At 57.6% G+C, this 22,471-nt stretch overlaps 1 protein-coding gene across 1 annotated transcript in view; it reads right to left on the bottom strand.

Moving 5' to 3' along the window:
- Positions 1-21,619, bottom strand: part of SEMA7A (semaphorin 7A (John Milton Hagen blood group)) — a 44,130-nt gene extending 22,511 nt beyond the window's left edge. The window contains exon 1 of the mRNA XM_054169102.1: positions 21,370-21,619. Within this exon, the coding sequence (XP_054025077.1) occupies positions 21,370-21,481 (112 nt within the window). The 5' untranslated portion in view covers positions 21,482-21,619. The remainder of the gene's footprint in view (positions 1-21,369) is intronic.
- Positions 21,620-22,471: the final 852 nt, after the last annotated feature.

Raw genomic sequence — 22,471 nt, 5'->3', positions numbered from 1 at the left:
TGCTGCAAACAGGGAGCTTTTCAGGCCCAGCTGGGAGGAAGCACTGCCTGTCCTCCCCTCTTTTCCTTCCTCTTTCACCTTCTGGCTTTTCCAGCCCCTCTTTCCTCTAAACATCTTCCCTTCCCCTCCATGTTGCAAGCTCAGGCGTGGGAGGCTGGCCCCACACCACAGCACAGTTGTGAGCTGCCTGCCCTGGGGCTTCTGCTTTCACTCAGTGGGGTCCTGCATCCCTCTCTGGGATGGTGCAGCCGCATCTGGGCAGCTCTGAGCAGCTGTGCTGGGGCCCAGCTCCACAGCAGGCTGCATGTGAGTTGCAGCCTGAGCAGGTCCAGAGAGGGGCAGCAGAGCTGGGGGAAGGTTTGGGGAATAGGTCTTGTGAGGAGCAGCTAAGGGACCTGAGGTGGTTTGATCTGGGGAGGACACTGAGGGGAGACCTCCTGGCTCTCCACAGCTCCCTGAAAGGAGGTTGGAGCCAGGTGGGTCCTGGTCTCTTCTCCTTAGTGTCAAGCAATGGGATGAGAGGAAATGGTTTCAGGTTGCCCCAGGGGAGGTTTGGGTGGGACATCAGAAGAAGCTTCTTGCCTGAAAGGGTTCTCAAGCACTGGCACAGGCTGCCCAGGGAGGTGGCTGAATCCCCATCCCTGGAGGTGCTTCAAAGAGGCAGAGCTGTGGTGCTGAGGGACCTGGTTTGGCAGCAGCCTTGGCAGAGTTAGAGAATGGTTGGACTGGATGAGCTGAAAGGTCCTGGCTCTGTGATCCCACAACAGCCTCCAGCAAGGGCATGAGAGGGATTGCAGCGAGGAGGAGGAGGAACAGGTCTCCCAGCAGGCCTGCCCTGGAGCTCAGTCAGAGCAGGCTGTTTCCAGCACTCCCTCTCTGCCCTTTCCCAGAGGAGAGGGGGGCCTCTCTCCTGGCAAGTGCTGCTGCTCCCAGCCAGCCAAGGGCACCAGACAGGCCATTAATCAGTGGCACGTGGCCTCTCTATTTATAGGGGGCTGCTTGGCAGGACAGCCAGAGGACAATCCTTGCACAGCCCAGAGCTCCACTCTCTGCCCCCAGCTCCCTGAACCCAGGCTCTGCAGAGCCTCAAGTACAGAAGGCTTCTTAGAGCACCGCAGGGCTGCTGAATGCCTGCTCCATGGGTGGCTTGCTCCTCCACTGTGCTGCTCACAGCCCCTTGGGGGGTCACACAGTCATAGGCTGGCCTGGTTTGGAAAGCCCTTGAGATCATCAGGTCCAACCAGAACCTAACATCTGCCTGACCATAACTGTTAGACCCTAAGCTCCGTGCCCAGAGGTCTTCTAAACACCTCCAGGGATCATAGAATCACAGGATTGTCAGGGTTGGAAGGGACCTCGAGGGTCAGCCAGCTCCAAAAGGCAGTTCCCAGGCTCAGAGCTGAGCTATTGTCCCCTTGGCCCCAGGGGAGCAGGCACAATGGAGCCATCACCCCCTCCCGGTCTGGCCCCCGGCAGGGCTGGTGATAGAGGAAGAGGAGGAGGGAAGGAAACTGCTGCTGGAGCTCTTAGAATCATAGAATTGATAGGGTTGGAAGGGACTTCAAGGCTCAGCCAGCTCCAACCCCCTGCCATGGGCAGGGACACCTCACACCACAGCAGGTTGCTCACAGCCACCTCCAGCCTGGCTGCAAACACCTCCAGGCAGGAGGCTGCCACCACCTCCCTGGGCAGTGTCTCACCAGGGATGGTGACTCCACCACTGCCCTGGGCAGGCTCACTGCACCTCAGCCACAAAGGGAGAGGATGGAGCCTCTGCCCTCCAGCCTGCAGCTTCTCACCAACAGGGTGCCCTCCCCTGCCCCGGTTTGCTGCACAGCAGCATGGGAGAGGTCCAGCAGTTGGGATTCCACAGCCAGAAAGCCTGGCTGGACGATGGTCCCTGTCCCCTCCTCAGCATGACCACCCTGCCTGTGTCCAAGGACTCAGAGAAAGTCCTGGGCAAGTGCTTTGGCTGCTGGAGAGCCTGGCATGGAGTCTTCTCAGAGTGACTGTGCAACTCCTTTGCTCTCCAAGCAGGGAATGCAGCCAGCTGTGCCAGCTAGCCTGGAGAGTCTCAGCAGCCACAGGCTCAGCTTATGCTTGCTGGGGGGGGGGGGGGGGGGGAGAGGACTTAGCCCTTTCCACCACCCCACTGCCTCACAGCTCTCTAAACATCCTTCTTGTTCCAACCTGCAGAGGAGGAAGGCAACAGCCCCTGCACAGGGAAGCCCCCAAAGCCCTTCTCCTCCCACTGAGCTACCACAACCCATCACCAGCACACCTCAGACAGGCCTGGCCAAACTTCAGCAACCTTTGCTCTTCTTTTCAAGCCTCCAGCCCACAGATTTGCTGCTACTCCACCTGCAGCCATGCCCCAACTCTTCCTCCTCCTCCACCTCCCCCCCTTTCTCCTGGCCCAGCCCTGGGTGCCCTTTGCTTTAGTTTTGAGGCTTTTCCCTTTAAGTTTCAGCTGTGAGAGCCATAGCAACCTGCAAGGCCACCCTTCTGCTCCATGCAGCCAGGAACAAACAAGCCCCAAAACAATCATTTTGGTTGGCTCCAGAGCATTATTTATCCTACAGCTCCCCAGGGACCACACTGAATCACTAAGTGGAGAGTAAACAGCTCTGCTAAGCCAAGGCCCAGGAGTGTGCTTGCAGCTCTGCTGCTGATTCAACTGGATCTGGAGGATCACAGGAAAGCCTGGCTGGAAAAGACCTTAAGAAGATTGAGTCCAACCAGCAGCCTAACATCTTCCTGCACACAGCTGTCAGACCATGGCCCCAAGCTCCTCATTCAGACAGCTTTTAAACACCTCCAGGGATGGTGACTCCCCTGCTGCCCTGGGCAAGGCTGTTCCAGTGTGGGGCACTGCCTCACAAGGGCACCTCAGCCCCAACAGGAGAGGCTGGAGTTGTGCCATGGCACAGAAGAAGAAAGCCTCTGCCCCTCCAGCCTGCAGCTCCTCACCCACACCACACCTCCAGGGTGCCCTTCCCTGCCCCACAGGGCTGCACAGCAGCAGGAGAGGGAATTGAATATAGGATAGAGTAAAATAGGATAGGATGGGATAGGATGGGATGGGATAGATAGGATAGGATAGGATAGAATTAACCAGGTTGGAAGAGACCTTTGAGATCACCTAGTCCAACCTATGACCCAGCACCAGCTGATCAACTAAACCATGGCACCAAGGGCCTCATCCAGGCTCTTCCTAAACACCTCCAGGCATGGGGACTCCACCACCTCCCTGGGCAGCACAGCCCAAGGGCTAACAACTCTCTCTGGCAAGAACTTTCTCCTCCCCTCCAGCCTCAACCTCCCCTGCCACAGCTGCAGACTGTGTCCTCTTGTTCTGGGGCTGCTTGCCTGCCTGGCAGAAGAGCCCAAGCCCCAGCTGGCTCCAAGCTCCCTGCAGGGAGTTGCAGAGAGCAAGAAGGTCTCCCCTGAGCCTCCTCTTCTGCAGGCTAAGCAAGCCCAGCTCCCTCAGCCTCTCCTGCCAGGGCTGTGCTCCAGACCCCTCCCCAGCCTCCTTGCCCTTCTCTGGACACCTTCAAGTCTCTCAATGGCCTTCTGAAACTGAGGAGCCCAGAGCTGGACACAGGACTCCAGGGCTGGCCTAAGCAGTGCTGAGCCCAGGGCACAATGACCTCCCTGCTGCTGCTGGCCACACTCTGCCTGCTGCAGGCCAGGCTGCCCTTGGCCTTCTTGGCCCCCTGGGCACACTGCTGCCTCCTCTTCAGCTGCTCTCCACCCCTCCCCCCAGCTCCCTCTCTGCCTGGCTGCTCTCAGCCACTCTGCCCCCAGCCTGCAGCCCTGCCTGGGGTTGCTGTGGCCCAATGCCAGCCCAGCAGTTGTGCAGCAGGAACAGGGAAGCGGTGGAGCCCCCATCCCTGGAGGTGTTTTAACAGAGAGCCTTGGGAAGGTGTTTCTGTGAGCAGGGGCTGGGGAGCCTCTGCCCTGCACAAGTGGCACTCAGCCTCTGCTCTGCCTCGGGTGAGTGGTTTGGGGGGGCGGAACAGAGGAGGTTTCACTTGAGCTTCTCTTTCTTCCCTTTCACTTTTGCTTCTCATTTGGCAGGATGAGGAAGAGCAGCCCTGCAACCCCCAGCCTGAGAGCTGGCTGCAAGAGGCGAGGCTGACTCTGCAGAGGGCAGGTGAAGGCTCACAGTGGGGTTTGAAACTGGAGCAGGCTTGGATGCCAGGAGGAAGCTCTGCACAATGAAGGCAGCGAAACATTAGAAGAGGTTGCCCAGGGAACTGGTGGAGACCCCATCTCTGGAGGCACTCAAGGCCTAACTCCATGGGGCTCTGAGCAACCTGATCTAGTTGGACCTTCTGGTGGCCTTCCAGGAGCTGCAGGGGGGGTGTCAGGGAGGGATAAGGGTCTGGGAGAGCTCTGAGGGGGGCAGGAATCAGGCCTGGGACAGGGAGGCAGCAATGGGCACTGGCAGCCCAGAAGGCCAAGGGCAGCTGAGCTGCCCTTGGCCTTCTGGGCTGCCAGTGCCCATTGCCAGAGGTGGAGGGAGAGGATCCAGAGGTGGAAGAGGTGGAAGCCTCCTGCCTGGAGGTGTTTGCAGCCAGGCTGGAGGTGGCTGTGAGCAACCTGCTGTGGTGTGAGGTATCCCTGCCCATGGCAGGGGGTTGGAGCTGGATGGTCCCTTCCAACCCTGACAGTTCTATGATCCCTGCTGACTGCAAGGGGGTTGGACAAGATGACCTTCGAGGGTCCCTCCCAACCCAATGCACTCTGTGGTTCCATGACTGTGTCCCCACAGAAGGGGGTCACCCCCATCCTGGCAAGTCCAAGGCTGCTTTTGACACTTCTCACTCCTCCTAGAAAGGGGAAAGCATGACCCTGCCACCACCCTCCCTCTGAAATGAAGCCCTGGAGCTCCAGAAGACACAGAGCTTATTCCCAGAGCCTCTCCAACCCTGCTGAGTCCCTTTGCCTGGCATTTGCTGCCAAGCCCCCAGCAGCAGCAGCTCAATGGCACAATTGTCAATTGAAATGCTAACCCTGGGGCTGGGGGGGGAGGGGGGGGGTGGGAGGGATGGGAGAAAGAGCAGCTTTGTGCTCTGCACACAGCAGATTGGGGAGGAACAAGATGAAATGAGGGAGAAATGGAGCCCGCTGCAGCTCGGAAGGATGCCTGCAGGGTGAGGTAACAGAAGAGGAGGAGGGGGGAAAGGAAGAAGGAGATGCCCCTGGATGAGGTCCATAGGATCAGAGAATGTCAGGGTGGAAGGGACCTCATGGACCATTTTGTCCAAGCTTTAAGCCAAATATATCCAAGTAAGTCCAGCACCTTCACATGGGCCTCCAAAGGAGCTGGACCCACGCTCAAGCCTCTGAAGCACACACAGACAGCATCAGCCTGAAAGAACCCCTGAACCCCAGCATGCTGGGGGCTGGAAGGGAGCTCTGGAGATCATCCAGTCCAACCCCCCTGCTAAAGCAGGGTCACCCACAGCAACTTCCCCAGGATCACAATGTCATAGAATCAATCAGGTTGGGAAAGACCTCAGTGCTGATCAAGCCCAAGCTGGCACCCAGCACCGTCTGATCAACTCAACCATGGCTCCAAGGGCCACATCCAATCCCCTCTGCAACACCTCCAGCCATGGGGATTCCACCACCTCCCTGGGCAGCACAGCCCAAGGGCCAATTCCTCTTGCTGGCAAGAACTTTCTCCTCCCCTCCAGTCTAAACTTCCCCTGGCACAGCTTGAGACCGTGTCCTCTTGTTCTGGGGCTGCTTGCCTGCGTGGCAGAAGAGACCAACCTGGCTTCAACCATGTCCAGGTGGGGCTGGGACCTCTCCAGAGAAGGAGACTCCACAACCTCTCTGGGCAGCCTGCTCCAGGCCTCCAGCAGCCTCACACCAAAGAAGTTTCTCCTCCTGCTCAGATGGAGTCTCCTGGACACCAGTTTGTGCCCATTGCTCCTTGGCCTGTCCATGGACACCACTGACAAGAGTCTGGCCCCAGCCTCCTGCCCCCAGCCCTTCAGCTCTTGCTGAGCTTTGCTCAGATCCCCTCTGGGACTGCTCTCCTCCAGGCTCAACAGCCCCAGGGCTCTCTGGGCACCTCCAGCACACCCTCACAGCAAAGAATTTTCTCCTCAGCTTGAAGTGGAACCTCCTGGGTTCCAGTTTGTGTCTGTGCTGAGAGCAACAGCCGGAGGAATCCTGCTTCCCATCTGACAGGGTGGATCAGGATTGCCTCCCATCAAACCCAGCTCTGCTGACACACCCAAGAGCTCTTTGGCTCCAGGAACACACTCAGCGAAGCCCTATGAGCCTGGGCAAAGCCTGGCCCTCCCCAGCACCTCTGCAAGGCTGGGGGGCTCCCAGAGCACCCCAGAGCTTTGTGCATGGCCCCAACCCCCAGAACAGATGTCCCAGCAGAGCAGCAGCCTGTGGGCGTGCAGGCTGGCTGCAGGCACGCTGAAGAACCCAGCTCTGCTCCTGACTCAGCTCAGTCCTTCCTCCCTCCCCGGTCTGGCAGCTGACTCCTGCATCCCAGACAGGGCTTAGTCACCAGCTTGCAGGGCTCCCAGTATTTTGGAGGGGGGAAAGGGAGGTGTGTGTGTGTCCAATTCAGAGGTGCTGAGGGAGGACTGTGGCTGCCTGAAATGGAGCTGATGGCCCATCAGCTGGTGCCAGCAATTTAAAATGAGGAACTGAGATAAAGCTCTGGGGAGGGGAGGGAAGGAGCATTAGAACCCTCTGCTTCTTGGGAGCAGCATTGATGCAGAGGAGAGGCAAATCCTTCAAGGGCAGGCTCACAGGATGTTAGGGGTTGGAAGGGACCTCTGAAGATCATTGAGTCCAACCCCCTGCCAGAGCAGGACCACAGAATCCAGCACAAGGCACACAGGAACACATCCAGATGGGTCTTGAATGTCTCCAGAGAAGGAGAATAGGATAGGAACCCTCTGCTTCCTGGGACCAGCATTGGTGCAGAGAAGAGGAAAGTCCTTCAAGGGAAGGATAAGAACCTTCTGCTTCTTGGGAGCAGCACTGGTGCAGAACCTTCAAGGGAAGGAGGATAAGAACCCTCTGCTTCTTTGGAGCAGCACTGGTGCAGAGGAGATGCAGGAACTTCAAAGGAAGGAGGATAAGAACCCTCTGCTTCCTGGGAGAGGCACTGGTGCAGAGGAGAGGAAGGTCCTTCAAAGGAAGGATAAGAACCCTCTGCTTCCTGGGAGAGGCACTGGTGCAGAGGAGAGGAAGGTCCTTCTCTTGCTCCTCATGAAACCCTTGTTAAGTGTGAGCCCTGTTGAAGGTTGGACTCAATGATCATAAACCAAATCTCTTCCAACCAAGACAGGTCTATGATTCTGTGACAGCATGAAGAGGGGGAAGCAGGCAGGGCCTGGGGCTCACCTGCTCCTTGGCACCACCTGTGCTGCCCTGAGCTCCTGCGGTCTCCTGAACTCTCCTGCTGCTGCCCTGTGAAGGGGACAGAGGGTTGGGTCCATGGGATTTAAGCTGGTGCAGCATGAAGCTCACCACTGTGCTGACTGCAGCCAAGTCCTCACTGCCACCCCACTTGCTGATGCCCCAGGAGTGCACCCAGCAGCCCCAGGAGCTCCTCTCACCGCCACACGCTGTAAGCCCCTCAGCTGTCGCTGCAGCGTGTCCCAGCTTCCCTGGCACACCGCCGGTGACACTGCCATCTGCTCTCCCTGCCTGAATCAGGGAACTCCTTTCCTGACTCCCACCTTTCACAAACAAGTTCTCATTCCCCAGGTGTCACTTCTTCCTCTTTGGACAGGCTGAGCAATCCAGGACCTTGACCCCACCACATCCCTGCTGCCATCCGGCTGCAGGAGGCAAAGCTGCTGCCCGCCCAACACTGACTCACGGACACAGGGCTCCGTCCCCTCCACCTGTGGCAGGAGCCTCACCCCCCCAGCAATGCAGGCTGGGCTGTGAGTCAGGGCTGAGTGTGTGGCCCGGGCTCCTGCACATCATCCTGCTGCCGGGAATGAGAGCAGCCTCAGCCCGGTGACATCCATCCCTCTTCCTCAGCCGCAGGACTTGTGACGAGCAGCCCAGCACGGGCAGGGCTTCCCTGTAAGGGCTGGGAACGGGAGTCAGCTTTGCTTCTGTTGCCTACTTTGGGAGCAGGATTCCTGCTAGCAGCTCCCGGTGACATCACTCTGAAACGTGGTTGCAGTTTCAGTATTCCCCAGGCAGGACCGGGAGTGCAATCCCCGGATTCCACTCCTGCGTGGTCAGACATCAACCTCGGCAGCCCTGGATTCCACACCTGCTTAGTCAGACACCGGCCCTGGGAGGCTCACCAGCAGCCTGTGCTCTCCAAGGGGAGCATGACTTGCTGGAGCGTGTCCAGAGAAGGGCAACAAGGTTGGTGAGGGGCTTGGAGCACAGCCCTGTGAGGAGAGGCTGAGGGAGCTGGGGTTGCTTAGCCTGCAGAAGAGGAGGCTCAGGGGAGACCTCATTGCCCTCTACAACTACCTGAAGGGGGGTTGTAGTGAGGCAGAGGTTGGTCTCTTCTCCCAGGCAACCAGTACCAGAACAAGAGGACACAGTCTCAGGCTGCATCAGGGGAGGTTTAGGCTGGAGGTTAGGAGGAAGTTCTACAGAGAGAGAGTGATTGCCCATTGGAATGGGCTGCCTGGGGAGGTGGTGGGGTCGCCATCACTGGGGGTGTTCAGGGCGAGGCTTGACAGGATGCTTGGTGCCATGGGTTAGTTGGTTAGGTGGTGTTGGATGATAGGTTGGACATGATGATCTTGAAGGTCTCTTCCAACCTGGTCTATTCTATTCTATTCCATTCTAAGAATCAGAGAACTGCTTCATAGAATCATAGAACTGTCAGGGCTGGAAGGGAGCTCAGGGCTCAGCCAGCTCCAACCCCCCTGCCTCACACCACAGCAGGTTGCTCACAGCCACCTCCAGCCTGGCTGCAAACACCTCCAGGCAGGAGGCTTCCACCACCTCCCAGGGCAGCCTGTGCCAGGCTCTCACCACCCTCCTGGGCAACAACTTCTTCCTCACAGCCAATCTCAATCTCCCCACTTCTAGTTGCTTTTTTTTTCCATTCCCCCCAGCCCTATCAATTGTTTGGGTTGAAAAAGACCTCCAAGATCATTGAGTCCAACCAGAACCCAGCTACCATGGCTACTAAACCATGTCCCCAAGTGCCATGGCCACACCTTTCTTGACCACCTCCAGGGCTGGGGACTCCACCACCTCCCTGGGCAGCCTGTGCCAATCCCTGACCGCTCTTGCAGCAAAGGAATTTGTGTTCAGCTTCAACTTGAACCCTCCCCTGGCACAATTTCAGGCCATTTCCTCTCCTTCTACCACCTGATACTAGGGAGAAGAGACCAACCCCCACCTTACTCCAACCTCCTTTCAGGAAGCTGTAGAGAGCAAGGAGGTCTCCCCTCAGGCTCCTTTCCCCCAGTTCCCTCAGCTGCTCCTCACCAGACCCTTCCCCAGCTTCACTGCACTTCTCTGGACACAACTCCAGCCCCTCAGTGTCCTCCTTGTAGCGAAGAGTGTCATCACCCAGCCTAGAGGGATGAAGACAACTCAGAGAGCTGCCATGGGTCCCCTCCATCCCTGGCAGAAGGGCTGGACCGCAGCAGAGTGCTCCCACCCAAGAGCCACTCGTGCCTGTCTCCACAGCTCTGCCACGGGTGCCAGCAGAGAGCCATTGAGATGTTTTGGCAGGGAGGAATTCATACCCTCGGGGAGCTGCTGTGCTCGTGGAGGTTTTCCTCCCCAAAGGGGAAGCAATGTGACGTGAGGAAACCACAGCTGGGGTTGAGAGATGCTCCCCAGAGCTCACCCAGCAGCCAGCCTCATCCCAGGGGAAGCTTGGTGAGCTTCTGGGACCCAGGAGATCCTTGCAGTGATGGTTTCCTTTCTGGGTTGTTTTCAGAGGAACAATTTGTCTCCAGCTGAGACAACCCAAAAGGGACACCCTGGAGGGTTTGCTCTGGCCTGCCATGGAGGTGTGGGGGAGAGCTTGCAGCTCAGCTGCAAGGGGGCTGGGAGCTGCAATGGGAGCTGCAAAGGGGGAGCTGGGAGCTGCAAAGGGGGGGAAGGAAAGCTGCAAGGGGGGGCTGGGAGCTGCAAGGGGGGGGGCTGGGAGCTGCAAAGGGGGGGGGGGGCTGGGAGCTGCAAGGGGGGGGGAAGGAAAGCTGCAAAGGGGGGGGGAAGGAAAGCTGCAAAGGGGGGGGGAAGGAAAGCTGCAAAGGGGGGGGGGAAGGAAAGCTGCAAAGGGGGGGGGAAGGAAAGCTGCAAAGGGGGGGGGAAGGAAAGCTGCAAAGGGGGGGGGAAGGAAAGCTGCAAAGGGGGGGGGAAGGAAAGCTGCAAAGGGGGGGGGAAGGAAAGCTGCAAGGGGGGCTGGGAGCTGCAAGGGGGGCTGGGAGCTGCAAGGGGGGCTGGGAGCTGCAAGGGGGGCTGGGAGCTGCAAGGTCTCCCCCACACCTCCTGGGAAATGCTTTTGCAAGAGGGGTTTCTGAGAGAGGGACCAAAAAGGGGCCCCCTGGTGCAGGCTGAACCTCTGCTCTTCCTGCCCTGACCGCATAGCACCAGCAGGGACCCCACTGATGACAGACTCATTTCTAGCCCCAGGTGCTGGCTTCCCAGAGCAGTCAGCAGCTGTGGCCACAGCTCTGCCAAGGGCAGGGTCTAGAGAGCAGCTCAAAGAAGCCCTGCTGTGGGCATCAGTCCTCTCCAGGAGCTTCCCAAGCAGGCAGGGTATGGCAGCAACACCGAGCTGAAGTCCACCACGAGTCAGAGCAAGCAGCTTCAGCAGCTTGCTCTTTCTCATCCTGCCTCTCCCCCAAGACACTTTGGAGATAAGCAGCATTTGATCATCACTCAAGAGCTCTCACACTACCCTTATGCACAAGCCCTCCCTGAACTGCTCCAACCCCCCCCACTACTAAGCACCCTCACAAAGGAAGGAGGAGGCCATAGATAGAGCAGCAACATCTACATCAAACATCCTCTCCACAGAGGGACTTCTCCACCCATGGCCAAACCACCCTCCTGGCTACCACCCCATGCTGGGGCTTGTTTCTTTTGAGGGGGTCAGGGCGGGATAGGACTGGGGGGCATGGAGCAGAGCTAGAAGTGGGGAGATTGAGATTGGCTGTGAGGAAGAAGTTGTTGCCCAGGAGGGTGGTGAGAGCCTGGCACAGGCTGCCCAGGGAGGTGGTGGAAGCCTCCTGCCTGGAGCTGTTTGCAGCCAGGCTGGAGGTGGCTGTGAGCAACCTGCTGTGGTGTGAGGTATCCCTGCCCATGGCAGGGGGTTGGAGCTGGCTGAGCCCTGAGCTCCCTTCCAACCCTGAGGATTCTATGATTCTTTGGCTCTTCTCCCAACCACTCCCTCCAAGACCCTGCAACCACAGGGGTGTTCATGTGGCTGCTTCCTGCTTGCCCTGCAGAGATCTTTGCCATCAGCAGCAAAATGCTTGGGAGCAGAGGAAACCATTCAGCCCATACTTATGGTGGGGGGAGGAGGAGGAGGAGGAGGTAGAGCCTCCAAAAGCTCTCAGCCTGCCTTGTGTGCAATCCAAATGCCCGGGAGGGCTTTGCTGGAGCAGCAGAAAGGCTCCAGCTCCCAGAGTACACTTCTTAGCTAGGCAAATGTGCTGCTTTTTCCTCCTCTTCTTTTTTTTTCAGAGTTACACTACAGAAGGCAAATATTCAGTGCATTAATGATTTCCACTCTATTTCTGGTAAGCTCTGGAGCATCTTGGCAGCAGGCAGCAAGCATTCAGCAGAGGGGTGAGCTAGGGCAGGAAGAAAAGGGGGAGATGGGGAAAAGAGGGGGAAGGGGGGGTGGAATATCAAGCCACCCTCTTTGGGTGCTAGAGAGGTGGCAACAAGCCCAAAACCTCCAGCAAGCAAGCAAAGAGACTCCCCTTGACCTGCACCCTAGAAGGAATGAGCCTTGAATGCCAAGCCTGAGCTATCAGGCAGGGCTTGGTGAGCAGGGGCAGAGCCATGGGGCCCGCTGGGCAGGGCTCTGCCTACCCTCTGCAGGCTGCCCCCCAGAGTGCTTGGGGCTCCTGGGAAGCTGCTTTCCTCCTCCTGGAACACAAAATGACTACCTGAGAGGGCAGGCTAAGACAAAAGCCACCCTCTTGGGTGGGTAACCCAGCTGCTGGGCGTGGGCATGCCCTGCTCAAAAGCTGCATCACCTCTGTGAGGTGGCCGCCAAGACACAGCCAGAGAGGTGGCAACAGGCCCAAAACCTCCAGCAAGCAACAAAAGAGACTCCCCTTAACCTGCAGCGTGGAAGGAACAAGACTTGAATGCCAAGCCTGTGCTATCAAGCAGGGCTGGCTGAGCAGGGGCAGCGCCGCGGGGCTGGCTGAGCAGGGGCAGCGCCGCGGGGCTGGCTGAGCAGGGGCAGCGCCGCGGGGCTGGCTGAGCAGGGGCAGCGCCGCGGGGCTGGCTGAGCAGGGCTCTGCCTACCCTCTGCAGGCTGTCCCCCAGAGTGCTTGGGGCTCCTAGGAAGCTGCTTTCCTCCTTCTGGAACACGAAATGACTACCTGAGAGGGCAGGCTAACATGTTAGCAATATCCCCTGCCCATTCCCACCCCTTTTCCTGCATCCTCACCCCTTCCCCTCCCCAAATTCTGCAGCACAGGAGCTGGTGCCCCTGCAAGAGGAGTCCAGGGCCTTTGATTGTGGGGACACAGCCTCACCATCTAGCAGGCAGGGTTTGGTTTTGGGGTTATTTTTGCCTTTATCCCCCAGCAGCCCTGAAGCCAAGCAGCTCGCTGCACCCCCACGGATTGCAGGTGCTAAATTTAGAGGCAGGTTTTGTTCCTTTCCCCAGAGGCCCTTCCCTGTAATGAGAGTCCCAGGCTCCTGCTGGAAGCTGTGGAACTTTGGCCTGTGATGATGGAAGGGGTTTTTTTGGGGGGTGGGGGTGGGGGGTGTGTTCTTTTAATTCATTCCATGGTCACTGGAACAATAGCAGAGCAACAAAAGGATGGTTTGAACAGGACAGCATGGCCACCCCCCTCCCTACTAGCAAGGATCAGCTTCCAGAGGTTGATTTATCATCAAAAAAGCCTTCCAGGATGAAAAAACAAAAAAAAGAAAAGAAACTGCCCCCAGCCCTTCTAGGAGCATCCACCAGCAAACCAGCCACTGTGCCTTCTAGCTTTAATTGGCAGCCAGCTCCCCACCCCTGGCCCTGCTGCTGCCGCCCAGGCCAGCTCAGCAACCCTGCTCAGCCGCATCTGCCCTCTTCTCCCACCCCAGGGAAACCAGCCAGGAGGCAGACACAGGGTAAGGGGACCTGTGTGGTCCCCCAGGTAGCCTCCAGCCTCTGCAAAGGTGTAGAGCTGAGCAGAAAGAGCTCTGGCTGCACAGTCACAGAATGGTTTGGGTTGGAAGGGACCTTAAAAGCTCATTCAGTTCCACTCCCCCCCCCCCCCCCCCCCCCCCCCCCCCCGCCCCAGCCAGGGGCAGGGACACCTCCCACCAGCCCAGGTTGCTCAAGACCTCATCCAGCCTGGCCTTGAACACCTCCAGGGAGGGAGAATCCACAACCTCCCTGGGCAACCTGTGCCAGTGTCTCCCTACCCTCACTGGCAAGAATTTCTTCCTAATCTCCAGTCTCAATCTCCTCTCTTCCAGCTTAATTCCATTCCCCTCAAATGGGGAATGAGGATGAAGTCTCAGCTGTCTAGAGTGAACAGAAGAGCAGCGGCAGTAAGGAGCCCTTTGGAATCCTCCAACTCACTGCTGCAGGCTTCCCAGCCCTGTAATGAGCATCAGCTAGGTCTCAGCCCTGCAGCCTCCTGGTCTGGTGCCAGGGAAGGCCAGGCAGACCTTCCTAGCAGCCCCTGCCTGCCCCCCTCCACCGGCAGGAGCCCTCAGCAACCATTCCTCTCACGTCCATCCTTGGCTGCAGCAGGGCAGTGCTCAGCCTTGGAAAGCCAAACCAGAGCCTTACTGGCAGTCAGCTGAAACCAGACACTCAGCTCTGACTCCCCCCAGAACTTCTCTTATCCCAGGTAGGATCAAACCCACGGCCAGGGTTGCTGTGAGCAGCCCAGAGGAGGGTGTCTGGCTGAGCTTCTCCCTGCATTCCTCAAGGAATGTCCCCCCCAGCTCCTTCAAGCCTGTGCTGCCCTTTTCCTCCCAGCACAGTCAGAGACAGAAGAATAAACCACAGTGCCACAGTACATTAGAGGTTGGAAGGGACCTTAAGAGATCACCCAGTCCAACCCCTGCCCAAAGCAGGATCACCCAGGGTAGTCCACACAGGAATGCATCCAGGTGGGGGTTGGAAAGTCTCCAGAGCAGGAGACTCCACAGCCTCTCTGGGCAGCCTGCTCCAGGGTTCCAGCAGCCTCACTGTGAAGAAGTTTCTCCTCATGTTAAGGTGAAACTTCCCACATTCAAGCTTGAGCCCCTTGTCTCTTGTCTTGTTAGTGCACATCACCATGAAGAGCTTGGGCCCCTCCACTTGCCCCCCACCCCTCAGCTATTGACAGACATTGATCAGATCCCCTCTCGGTCTTCTCCTCTCCAGACTGAGCAGCCCCAGGGCTCTCGGTCTCTCTTCACAGGGGAGATGCTCAAGCCCCCTAAGCATCCCCATGGCTCTCTGTTGGACTCTCTCCAGCAGCTCTCTGTCTCTCTTCAGCTGGGGAGCCCCAACCTGGACACAGGATTGCAGCTGTGCTCTCAGCAGGGCAGAGCAGGGGGGGGAGCAGAACCTCCCCAGCCCTGCTGGCCACACTTCTCTTGCAGCACCCCAGGCTTCCCTTGGCTCTCTTGGCCCCCAGGGCACATTGCTGCCCCCCAGCACTCCCAAGCTCCTTCTCCATGGAGCTGCTCTCCAGCAGGGCAACCTCTAACCTGTCCTGGTGCCTGCTGCTGTTCCTCCCCAGGTGCAGGACCCTGCACTTGGCCTTCTTGAACTCCAGGAGGTTTGCCTGCAGCCAGCTCTCAGCCTGCCCAGCTCTTGTTGGATAGCAGCACAGCCTGAGGGGTGTAACCCAAGAGGGCAATTAGGAGTGGAGCAATTACTGCAGGAGGATGCTGACACCAGCTGAAGGGTTCAGGCTGGGGCCTGGGTCATGACAGCAGTAGAGCAGCAGAGCTGTCCTTGAGGGCAGCTTCTCCTCCAGAGCCTGCTTGCTCAGACTTCAGCTGCTCTGAACTTGGTGGGAGATGCTTCCTACAGCCACCTCCTGCAGCACTCCTGACAGCATTCCTGTCACACCACACTCAGATGGAGCCTACTACACCGGCTGGAGCTGGGATTGAAGAGTGGCCAACAGAAGGAACAAATCCTATTCTGGGAGCCACCAGGAATAGCTGCACACCAGAGGATGTAGCTCAACAGGAGACAGCTGGCTGCAAAACAAGCAATTTCCTCCTTCCACCTCACCTTCCAAGCCCTTTTTCTGGCTGCAAGGGCTCTTTAAAAAGCACCTTGCCCTCAGCCCTTTGCTTTACTTTGTACTCGAGTGCCCAGGCACAGATTTAGCTTGCCAGCTTCAGAATACCTTCCCAGGCCAATTTTCTCCAGCTCTGACCCCAAAGCAGGCCGAGGGCTGGCACAGAGCTGGGGCAGCAGGGCAGCAATTTGCATCTGGCTCCTTTTCCCAGCCTCGAGGCTTTTCAGAGCAGCAGCCACAACTTTTCCTGCCTTGGCCCATGCCTGTTGTTTTTGTGTGTGTGTGTCACGCTCTTTGTGACAGGAGGTGGCTGTGATTCACTGCCTTGGTTTGTTTTGCTTTGGGTTTTCTTTTCCAATCTGCCCAGAGCAACACAAAAAAAAAAAAGAGAGGAAAATACAAATTTGTTTCAACATTTCAACATTTTCATGCTACCAGCAGCACCAACCCTGTGAAAAATGAGCTGGCTGCAGAAAATAGCAGTGCTGGGAAAGTGAGAAGCCTTCTCCTGGAAGTGGTGATGCTCTGAGAGCTCGATGTGAAACTGTCCTGCCAAGATGTTTCACGCCCGTGGGGGGGACCACAGCTCCTGAGAAAGGCCTCCTGCATTCAGTGAGGAGGGAACACTGGTGCTAGCACCACGATCTTCTCCTTTTGCCACCTCTCCCCAGCAGCCTCACCTCGGAGCAGCTCTTCCTGTGCTAGCTGAACGCAGCACCCTGAGAGCCCAGAAGAGTTCCTACGGCCCTCAGAGATCACAGAATGGTCCAGGACCTCCAAAGCTCATCCAGTCCAACCCCTTCTGCAGGCAGCAGGGAAAGCCTCAACTAGATCAGGCTGCCCAGAGCCCTCTCCAGCCTCACCTTGAGTATCTCCCAGGACAGAGCATCAACCACCTGCCTGGGCAACCTTTGCCAGTGTTCCAGCACTCTCATGGTGCAGAACTTGTTCCTAACAGCCAATCTCAATCTGCTCTGCTCTGAAGTCCTTGCCCCTGGTCCTGTCCCTGCAGGCCTCTGCAAACAGTCTCTCTCCATCCTTCTTGTAGCCCCCTTCAGGCCCTGGCAGGCTGCTATTAGGTCTCTCTGGAGCCTCCTCTTCTCCAGGCTGAACACCCCCAGCTCTCTCAGCCTGGCCTCAGAGCAGAGCTGCTCCAACCCCCTGAGCATTTTCATGGCCCTCCTCTGGAGCCTCTCCATCAGGTCCAGGTCCTTCCTATATTGAGGGCTCCAGACCTGAGATGCTTGACTTGCTGGAAGGTGTCCAGAGAAGGGCAAGGAGGCTGGGGAGGGGTCTGGAGCACAGCCCTGGCAGGAGAGGCTGAGGGAGCTGGGCTTGCTTAGCCTGCAGAAGAGGAGGCTCAGGGGAGACCTCCTTGCTCTCTGCAACTCCCTGCAGGGAGGTTGTAGACAGGTGGGGGTTAGTCTCTTCTCCCAGGCAGGCAAGCAGCCCCAGAACAAGAGGACACAGTCTCAAGCTGTGCCAGGGGACGTTCAGGCTGGATGTTAGGAGGAAGTTCTAGACAGAGAGCGTGATTGCCCATTGGAATGGGCTGCCCAGGGAGGTGGTGGAGTCCTCATCACTGGAGGTGTTTAGGAGGAGACTGGATGGGGGGGCTTGGTGCCATGGTTGAGTTGATTAGATGGTGTTGGATGATAGGTTGGACTGGATGATCTTGAAGGTCTCTTCCAACCTGGTCTATTCTATTCTATTCTCTGTTAATGAGAGAGAAGGGAGTCATTAAATTGCCAGACCCCATCCTCCCCCAAGGTGGAAATGCAGCAGAGAGGGGCTGGGGGGAGGCTGCGGTGGTGTTCGCCTCGGCTCTCCACACGTGCGAGTGAACAGGGACAAGGGACGAGACAAATCTTCAGCCTGGCAGGAGCTAAACATTCTTCCTGTGCTGCACCAAAGCCCCCAGGCCAGAGCAGGCTGCCCCTCCCCAGCCTTCAGGCTGTCCCAATGCGCGGTGACTTTCCGGTCATCAGACAGGCAGGCTGGGATGTTACCCTCCCGCCTGCCGCGCAGGGGCTGGAGCCGCCTGCTCCCTCACTCTGATGGAGCAGAAGAGCAAACAGGCTATGTGTGCTGACAGGCAGGAGCTCCACGTGGGATGTGGATGCCACCTTTTCCACAGCAAAGCCCAGCTGGTCAGGGCTTGGTTAGGAAAAATAAGTAAGTGGTAATACAGGAGGGCCAGGAGAGGAGGGAGATAAAAAGGAAGATAAGCAGGAACACAGCGTGCGAGGCTGAAGCTGCTGAGAGCTGAAGTTGTTCCCCATCAGCAAATCTCAACAGATAAGGAACTTGCCTTTTAGAATCGCCCTTGGCTAGCAGGCTGCAAAGGGTAACAGCCAGAAGAGCCCCTGGCTTGTCTGTGTGCTGGGTCAGCAGCAAAGGCAAAGAGGAGACAGAGAGCCCTATGTCTGGAAAAAAGGACCTTTAGGTAGGAGCAGTGCCCTGGAGCTGACCTCAGCCTCTTTCCCCTAAGAGGAACAAATCCTGCAGAGTCAGACCTGCTCTCAAATAGCTGCTTCCCCAGCTGGAGCTGAGAGCCAACCACCTGTGCCAGCTGCTAGCAGGGCTCCAGGGATGCCCTCACTCTGCCCTGGGTGCCAAACACTCCCTGCTGGGTTGATCCCTCACCTCTTGGCAGCAAGGAGGCAAAATAAAGGCAGAGCAGCAGCCAAGGCATTGGGGCTGGCTTCAGAACCCTGGAATTGTTTTGCTTGGAAGAGCCCTTTAAGACCACTGAGTCCAACCATAAACCCAAAACTGTTAAGCTCAGCACTAAACCACGTCCACATCCACATGACTTTCAAATGCCTTCAGCAGTGCTGACTCCATCACTGCCTTGGGCAGCCTGTTCCAGGCCTTGACAACCCTTTCAAAGAAGAAATTGTTCCTCAAGTCCAACCTAAACCTCCCCTGGTGCAACTTGAGGCCATTCCCTCTTGTCCTATCGTTTGTTCCTAAGGAGAAGAGGCCAACTCCCACTTCGCTCCAACCTCCTTTCAGGGAGTCGTAGAGAGCAACGAGGTCTCCCCTCAGCCCCTTTTACCTCCAGGCTGAACAACCCCAGCTCCCTCAGCTGCTCCTCCCAGGAGCTGTTCTCCAGACCTGGGGGAAGATCTGCAGAACACAGTGCTCCCTCCAGCCACCCACCACCCTGGCCCAACGCCACCAGCCCAACTCCCCAGGACTGTGAAACTACTTAAATCCAGGAGCTCCAAGTCCTGAGGCAGGCTGACTCTGTTCCTTTGTCTTTAGGTCTGAGCTTGGGATTTTGCTGCCTGAGCCCAGGCACTTTCCTCCCCCCCCCCCCCCCCAGTTCACAACGAGGGAGCCCAGGGCACAGCAGCAAGGTCAGGGCTCCCAGCCTGGGTCTGGTGGGGCGCTGGCAAGAGGAGCAAAGCTCAGAGATAGAAGGGAAGCCGCGACCGTGCCCAGCACCCATTTCCTGCTCTCCCTGAACGCTGCAGAGCCTGGAGAGGGATCCCACACACAGCCTCTCTCCTGCTGGAGCGAGCTGAGCTCTGGGCAGCAGCGGGAAGCTCTGCCTTGAGCCGCGGGCTGCAGCATCTCGAGGTGTTTCTGCTGAGGCTGCCGTACCTGACGCTACTGGTGGGCTGTGGCATGCGAGACGTTTAATTAGGTGAAGAGCTGCCAGCTCCTGCAGAGCCCAGGGCTGAGGCCAACCCTGCAGCACAGCACAGGCAGCCCCAGCCCCGCCACAAATGCTTATCTGAAGGTCCCAGAGCGTTTCTCTTCTCCACCCAGCTCCCAGCCTCCCACACCAGGGCTCCAAGCCACAAGCCAGCAGCCCCGTGGCCTTTTGCCCCGTGTGTGTGTGGAGCATTGGGGAAGTTCAAGAGGGCTCCCTCTCAGCCACTGCATCCCCTTTGCCCCTCTCTCATTTCTTCACCTTCCTCCAGAGCCTCCACTCTTCACCCACAGACCTACTTCCTCAAGGCTTGCACCGGGGGAGGGGGGGTTGGGGAGGCTGGCTGCTAACGAGGGTGCCACACATCACCGATGCCTCCCTGAAATCACCCTTGGGCCGTGCCACAGCTGAGCTCAGAAAACTGAGAGAGGCACAGAGCTAAGCACAAGCTCATCCCTCTGCAGGGAGGTGTCCCAGCACTAATTAGCTTTGGTGTTCCTGGGTGACAGATCCGCCCCGGGCTCAGTGCCGGGAAAGCCACCCCCTGACAGCTGCAGGGAGAGGCCCAAATGACTGTGCTGCAGGTGCACACAAAGCACAGCCCACAAGAGACAGGTGCAAAGCAACCACCTGGAGCCCTCCTTTTCCTCCTCAGCACAGTTTTCACTCCAGGACAGGTGTTTCAAACCACAAATTCAACTCCCCCCCCATTTCTCCCCTAAGCAGAGCAGGAGAAATGTCTATGGAGATAAGCATGACCTTCACACCCCCCCCCCCTACATCCCCACTGTCAGGCTCTGTGCTTTCTCCTCCTCTTGCTTCCCCTTTTCTAGAGTCATTAAGGTTGGAAAAGACCTCCCAGATCATCAAGTCCAACCCAACACCACCGTGGCCACCACACCACATCCCAAAGTGGCAGGTTTTGAACACCCAAATGCGTTTGTGTGCAGCAACCTGCTGATGCCCTCCGTGCCCTGAGCATCTTTTATTTTGAACACCTCCATGGATGGTGACTCCACCACCTCCCTGGGCTGCCTGTTCCAATGCCTGAGCAGATAAAAACCAAGGATGCAGTGCTAGGAGCAACCTCTCGCTGCCCTCCCTTGCCGGGGGGAGGGGGGTGGGTCTCTCCTCTTTGTGCAACCACGGCACCTCCAAGCCACCCACCGAAGCCTTCCCCTCTTTCTCCTGCAGGCAGCGATGGGCCTGAAGGAGAAAGGGACCAGAAATAACAGCAGTGGAGTAACAGATGGTGCAGGGGGGAAAAAAAAAGCAGGGGGAATTGGGTGTCCTCTGAAGTTGCTGCTGAATGGGAAGCACAGAGGAGCTGCTGTGCTGCAGAGCAGCGAGAGCTCTGCAGCCTGCCTCAACCCGCCGGGCTCTGAGGGGAGAAGAGGAGACAAGCTGGGGGCTTTCTCTTAAAGCCTCCCTGGAGGGTATTAATCCCTCCCCCCCCCCCCAAAAAAAAAGAGGGGGTGGTGGTGGGAAAAAACCCACCCCAAAATCCAACAAAAAAAAAGCTTGGATGACAGACATGGGAGCAGTAAATGTTAGCCTGCTCTTTTCAACACACGAAGCTGGAGGCTGGCCTCCCAGCTTGCCCCTTGCAAACATTTCTTTGTTCAGGTTTGTGCTGAGATCAGAGGTCCTGGAGTGGCATTTTTTTTTGGGGGGGTGTGGTGTGTGTGAGCTTTTCAGAGAGCAGAGCTTCTCTGCAAATATTTGCTCCCATCCCTCTGTTTGCAGCTAAGAGGGTGAGGACACAGCAGAGGAATAAGGAAAGGAACTGCATTGTGCAAAGAGATTTTTCTCTCCCCATTTCTCCCTGCAAGTTCAGGGGAAATGGTTACCGTGGCTGGGGGGCGGGGAGGGGGCATTGGGCTGGGAGGAAAACGGGGGGGAACACACCCAGCTGGGAGGAAAATGGGGTTAGGATACACACATGGAGGGTGGGTAAGAAAAAAAAAGACTAGATGATCTTAAAGGTCTTTTCCAGCCACAACAATCCTCTGTTTCTGTGGTCTAACATTTCAATTACAAGCAGTCAAGCAAATCAGGAGGAGAAGCAGGTTTGGCTCATTTTAAGGAGAGCCAAAAAGTCTCCCTGAAGGCACCAAGGAAATGGCAAACCCACCACCAACTCTTCTGCAAAGGCCGAGAGGCAGGTGAGCAAAGCTTCTCCGCCAAGCCGCCCCGTCCCCCCGGCAGGCACAGCGAGTAGCTGTCAGCTGCAGCCGGCCGCTGCCGCATCTCAAGGTTGCGGCGGCGCCGGCAACTTACCTTGCGGAGCTGTGATGATCCTGGGGTTCACCTTGGAGCGTCCTGCCGCCCACGTCCCCGCTTGGCTGACCCACAGGACCACAAAGAAAGCGACGGGGGATCTCCTGCCCATTTCGACTCATTCAGCGGAGCAGAGAGCTCTTGAAGCTTGTGAGGCTGACAGCTGCATTGCTGCTTCATACAAAAGAATGGGAAGCCTCCGCGGCAGCCAATGGCTGAGAGCAGGGAGGAGCTTCGTTAAACTTGAGGCGAAGCTCTTCGGAGCCCCAAAGTGACACTTTCATTTAGGAGCCTGCCCCCCACAGCAGCCTTTTCTGGGCTTCTTGGCCCTTTATTTTGTTTTCCCTGTCTCCTTTCCCTTCTTTCTGGAAGGGGAAGGTGGGAACCTGCTGCCCTTTCTTCAGCTTCTGGGCAACCTGATCTAGCGTGAGGGGTCCCTGCCCATGGCAGGGGGGGGTTGGAACGAGATGATCCTTGAGGTCCCTTCCAACCCTGACAGTTCTGTGATTTAGGCGCTTGAGGCACGCTGCAGGCAGCAGAAGGCTTAGGGTAACTTCTCGCAGAGGAAGGGTGAGGTTGGTGCGAGTGAAAATGAGGGTGAAAACCTGCGTGGAACGCCACACACGAGGAGTGACAGCAGACCAAGGGTGCAGAGGGAGACGACAAAAGATTGCAGATCCCACTAGCTTAAATGGGAGGGGTGGGGGTGGAGGTGGGGGCAGAGAGCCAAGCAAGGGTGTGGAGGCAACAGGACCAGCTTGCTAAAGACCCCTCTCCAGCACCGGGAGGATGCAGCAAGGCTGCGGCACACAGCCGGTGCCAGCGTTCGTTCCTGCCACTGCTTCAGCCAGAGAACAGCCAAGGGCCACTCCTAGCACAACGAAACGCTGCTGAACCCTTTGTCATCGGCAGCCAGGAAGGCTCTGAGACAAACAGCAGCCTGTCCTTCAGTCGGCGCCACACACCCTCACCAGACCAGTCCAACCCGCGCCGCGGTGCCCGGCAAGCGTGCGGGAGCAGGCGTGGGGCTGAGCGCCGGCCCCCAGCGCCCGGGGCACAGCCACTCGGGACTGGAGTGCAGGAAATCCTCGGGTTTGGGATG

Source organism: Dryobates pubescens, chromosome 17, assembly GCF_014839835.1.
Source record: "Dryobates pubescens isolate bDryPub1 chromosome 17, bDryPub1.pri, whole genome shotgun sequence".
NCBI classification, from domain to species: Eukaryota; Metazoa; Chordata; class Aves; order Piciformes; family Picidae; genus Dryobates; species Dryobates pubescens.
Note: the sequence above shows the minus strand (reverse complement) of the source record. Positions and strands in the feature narration are given on the sequence as shown.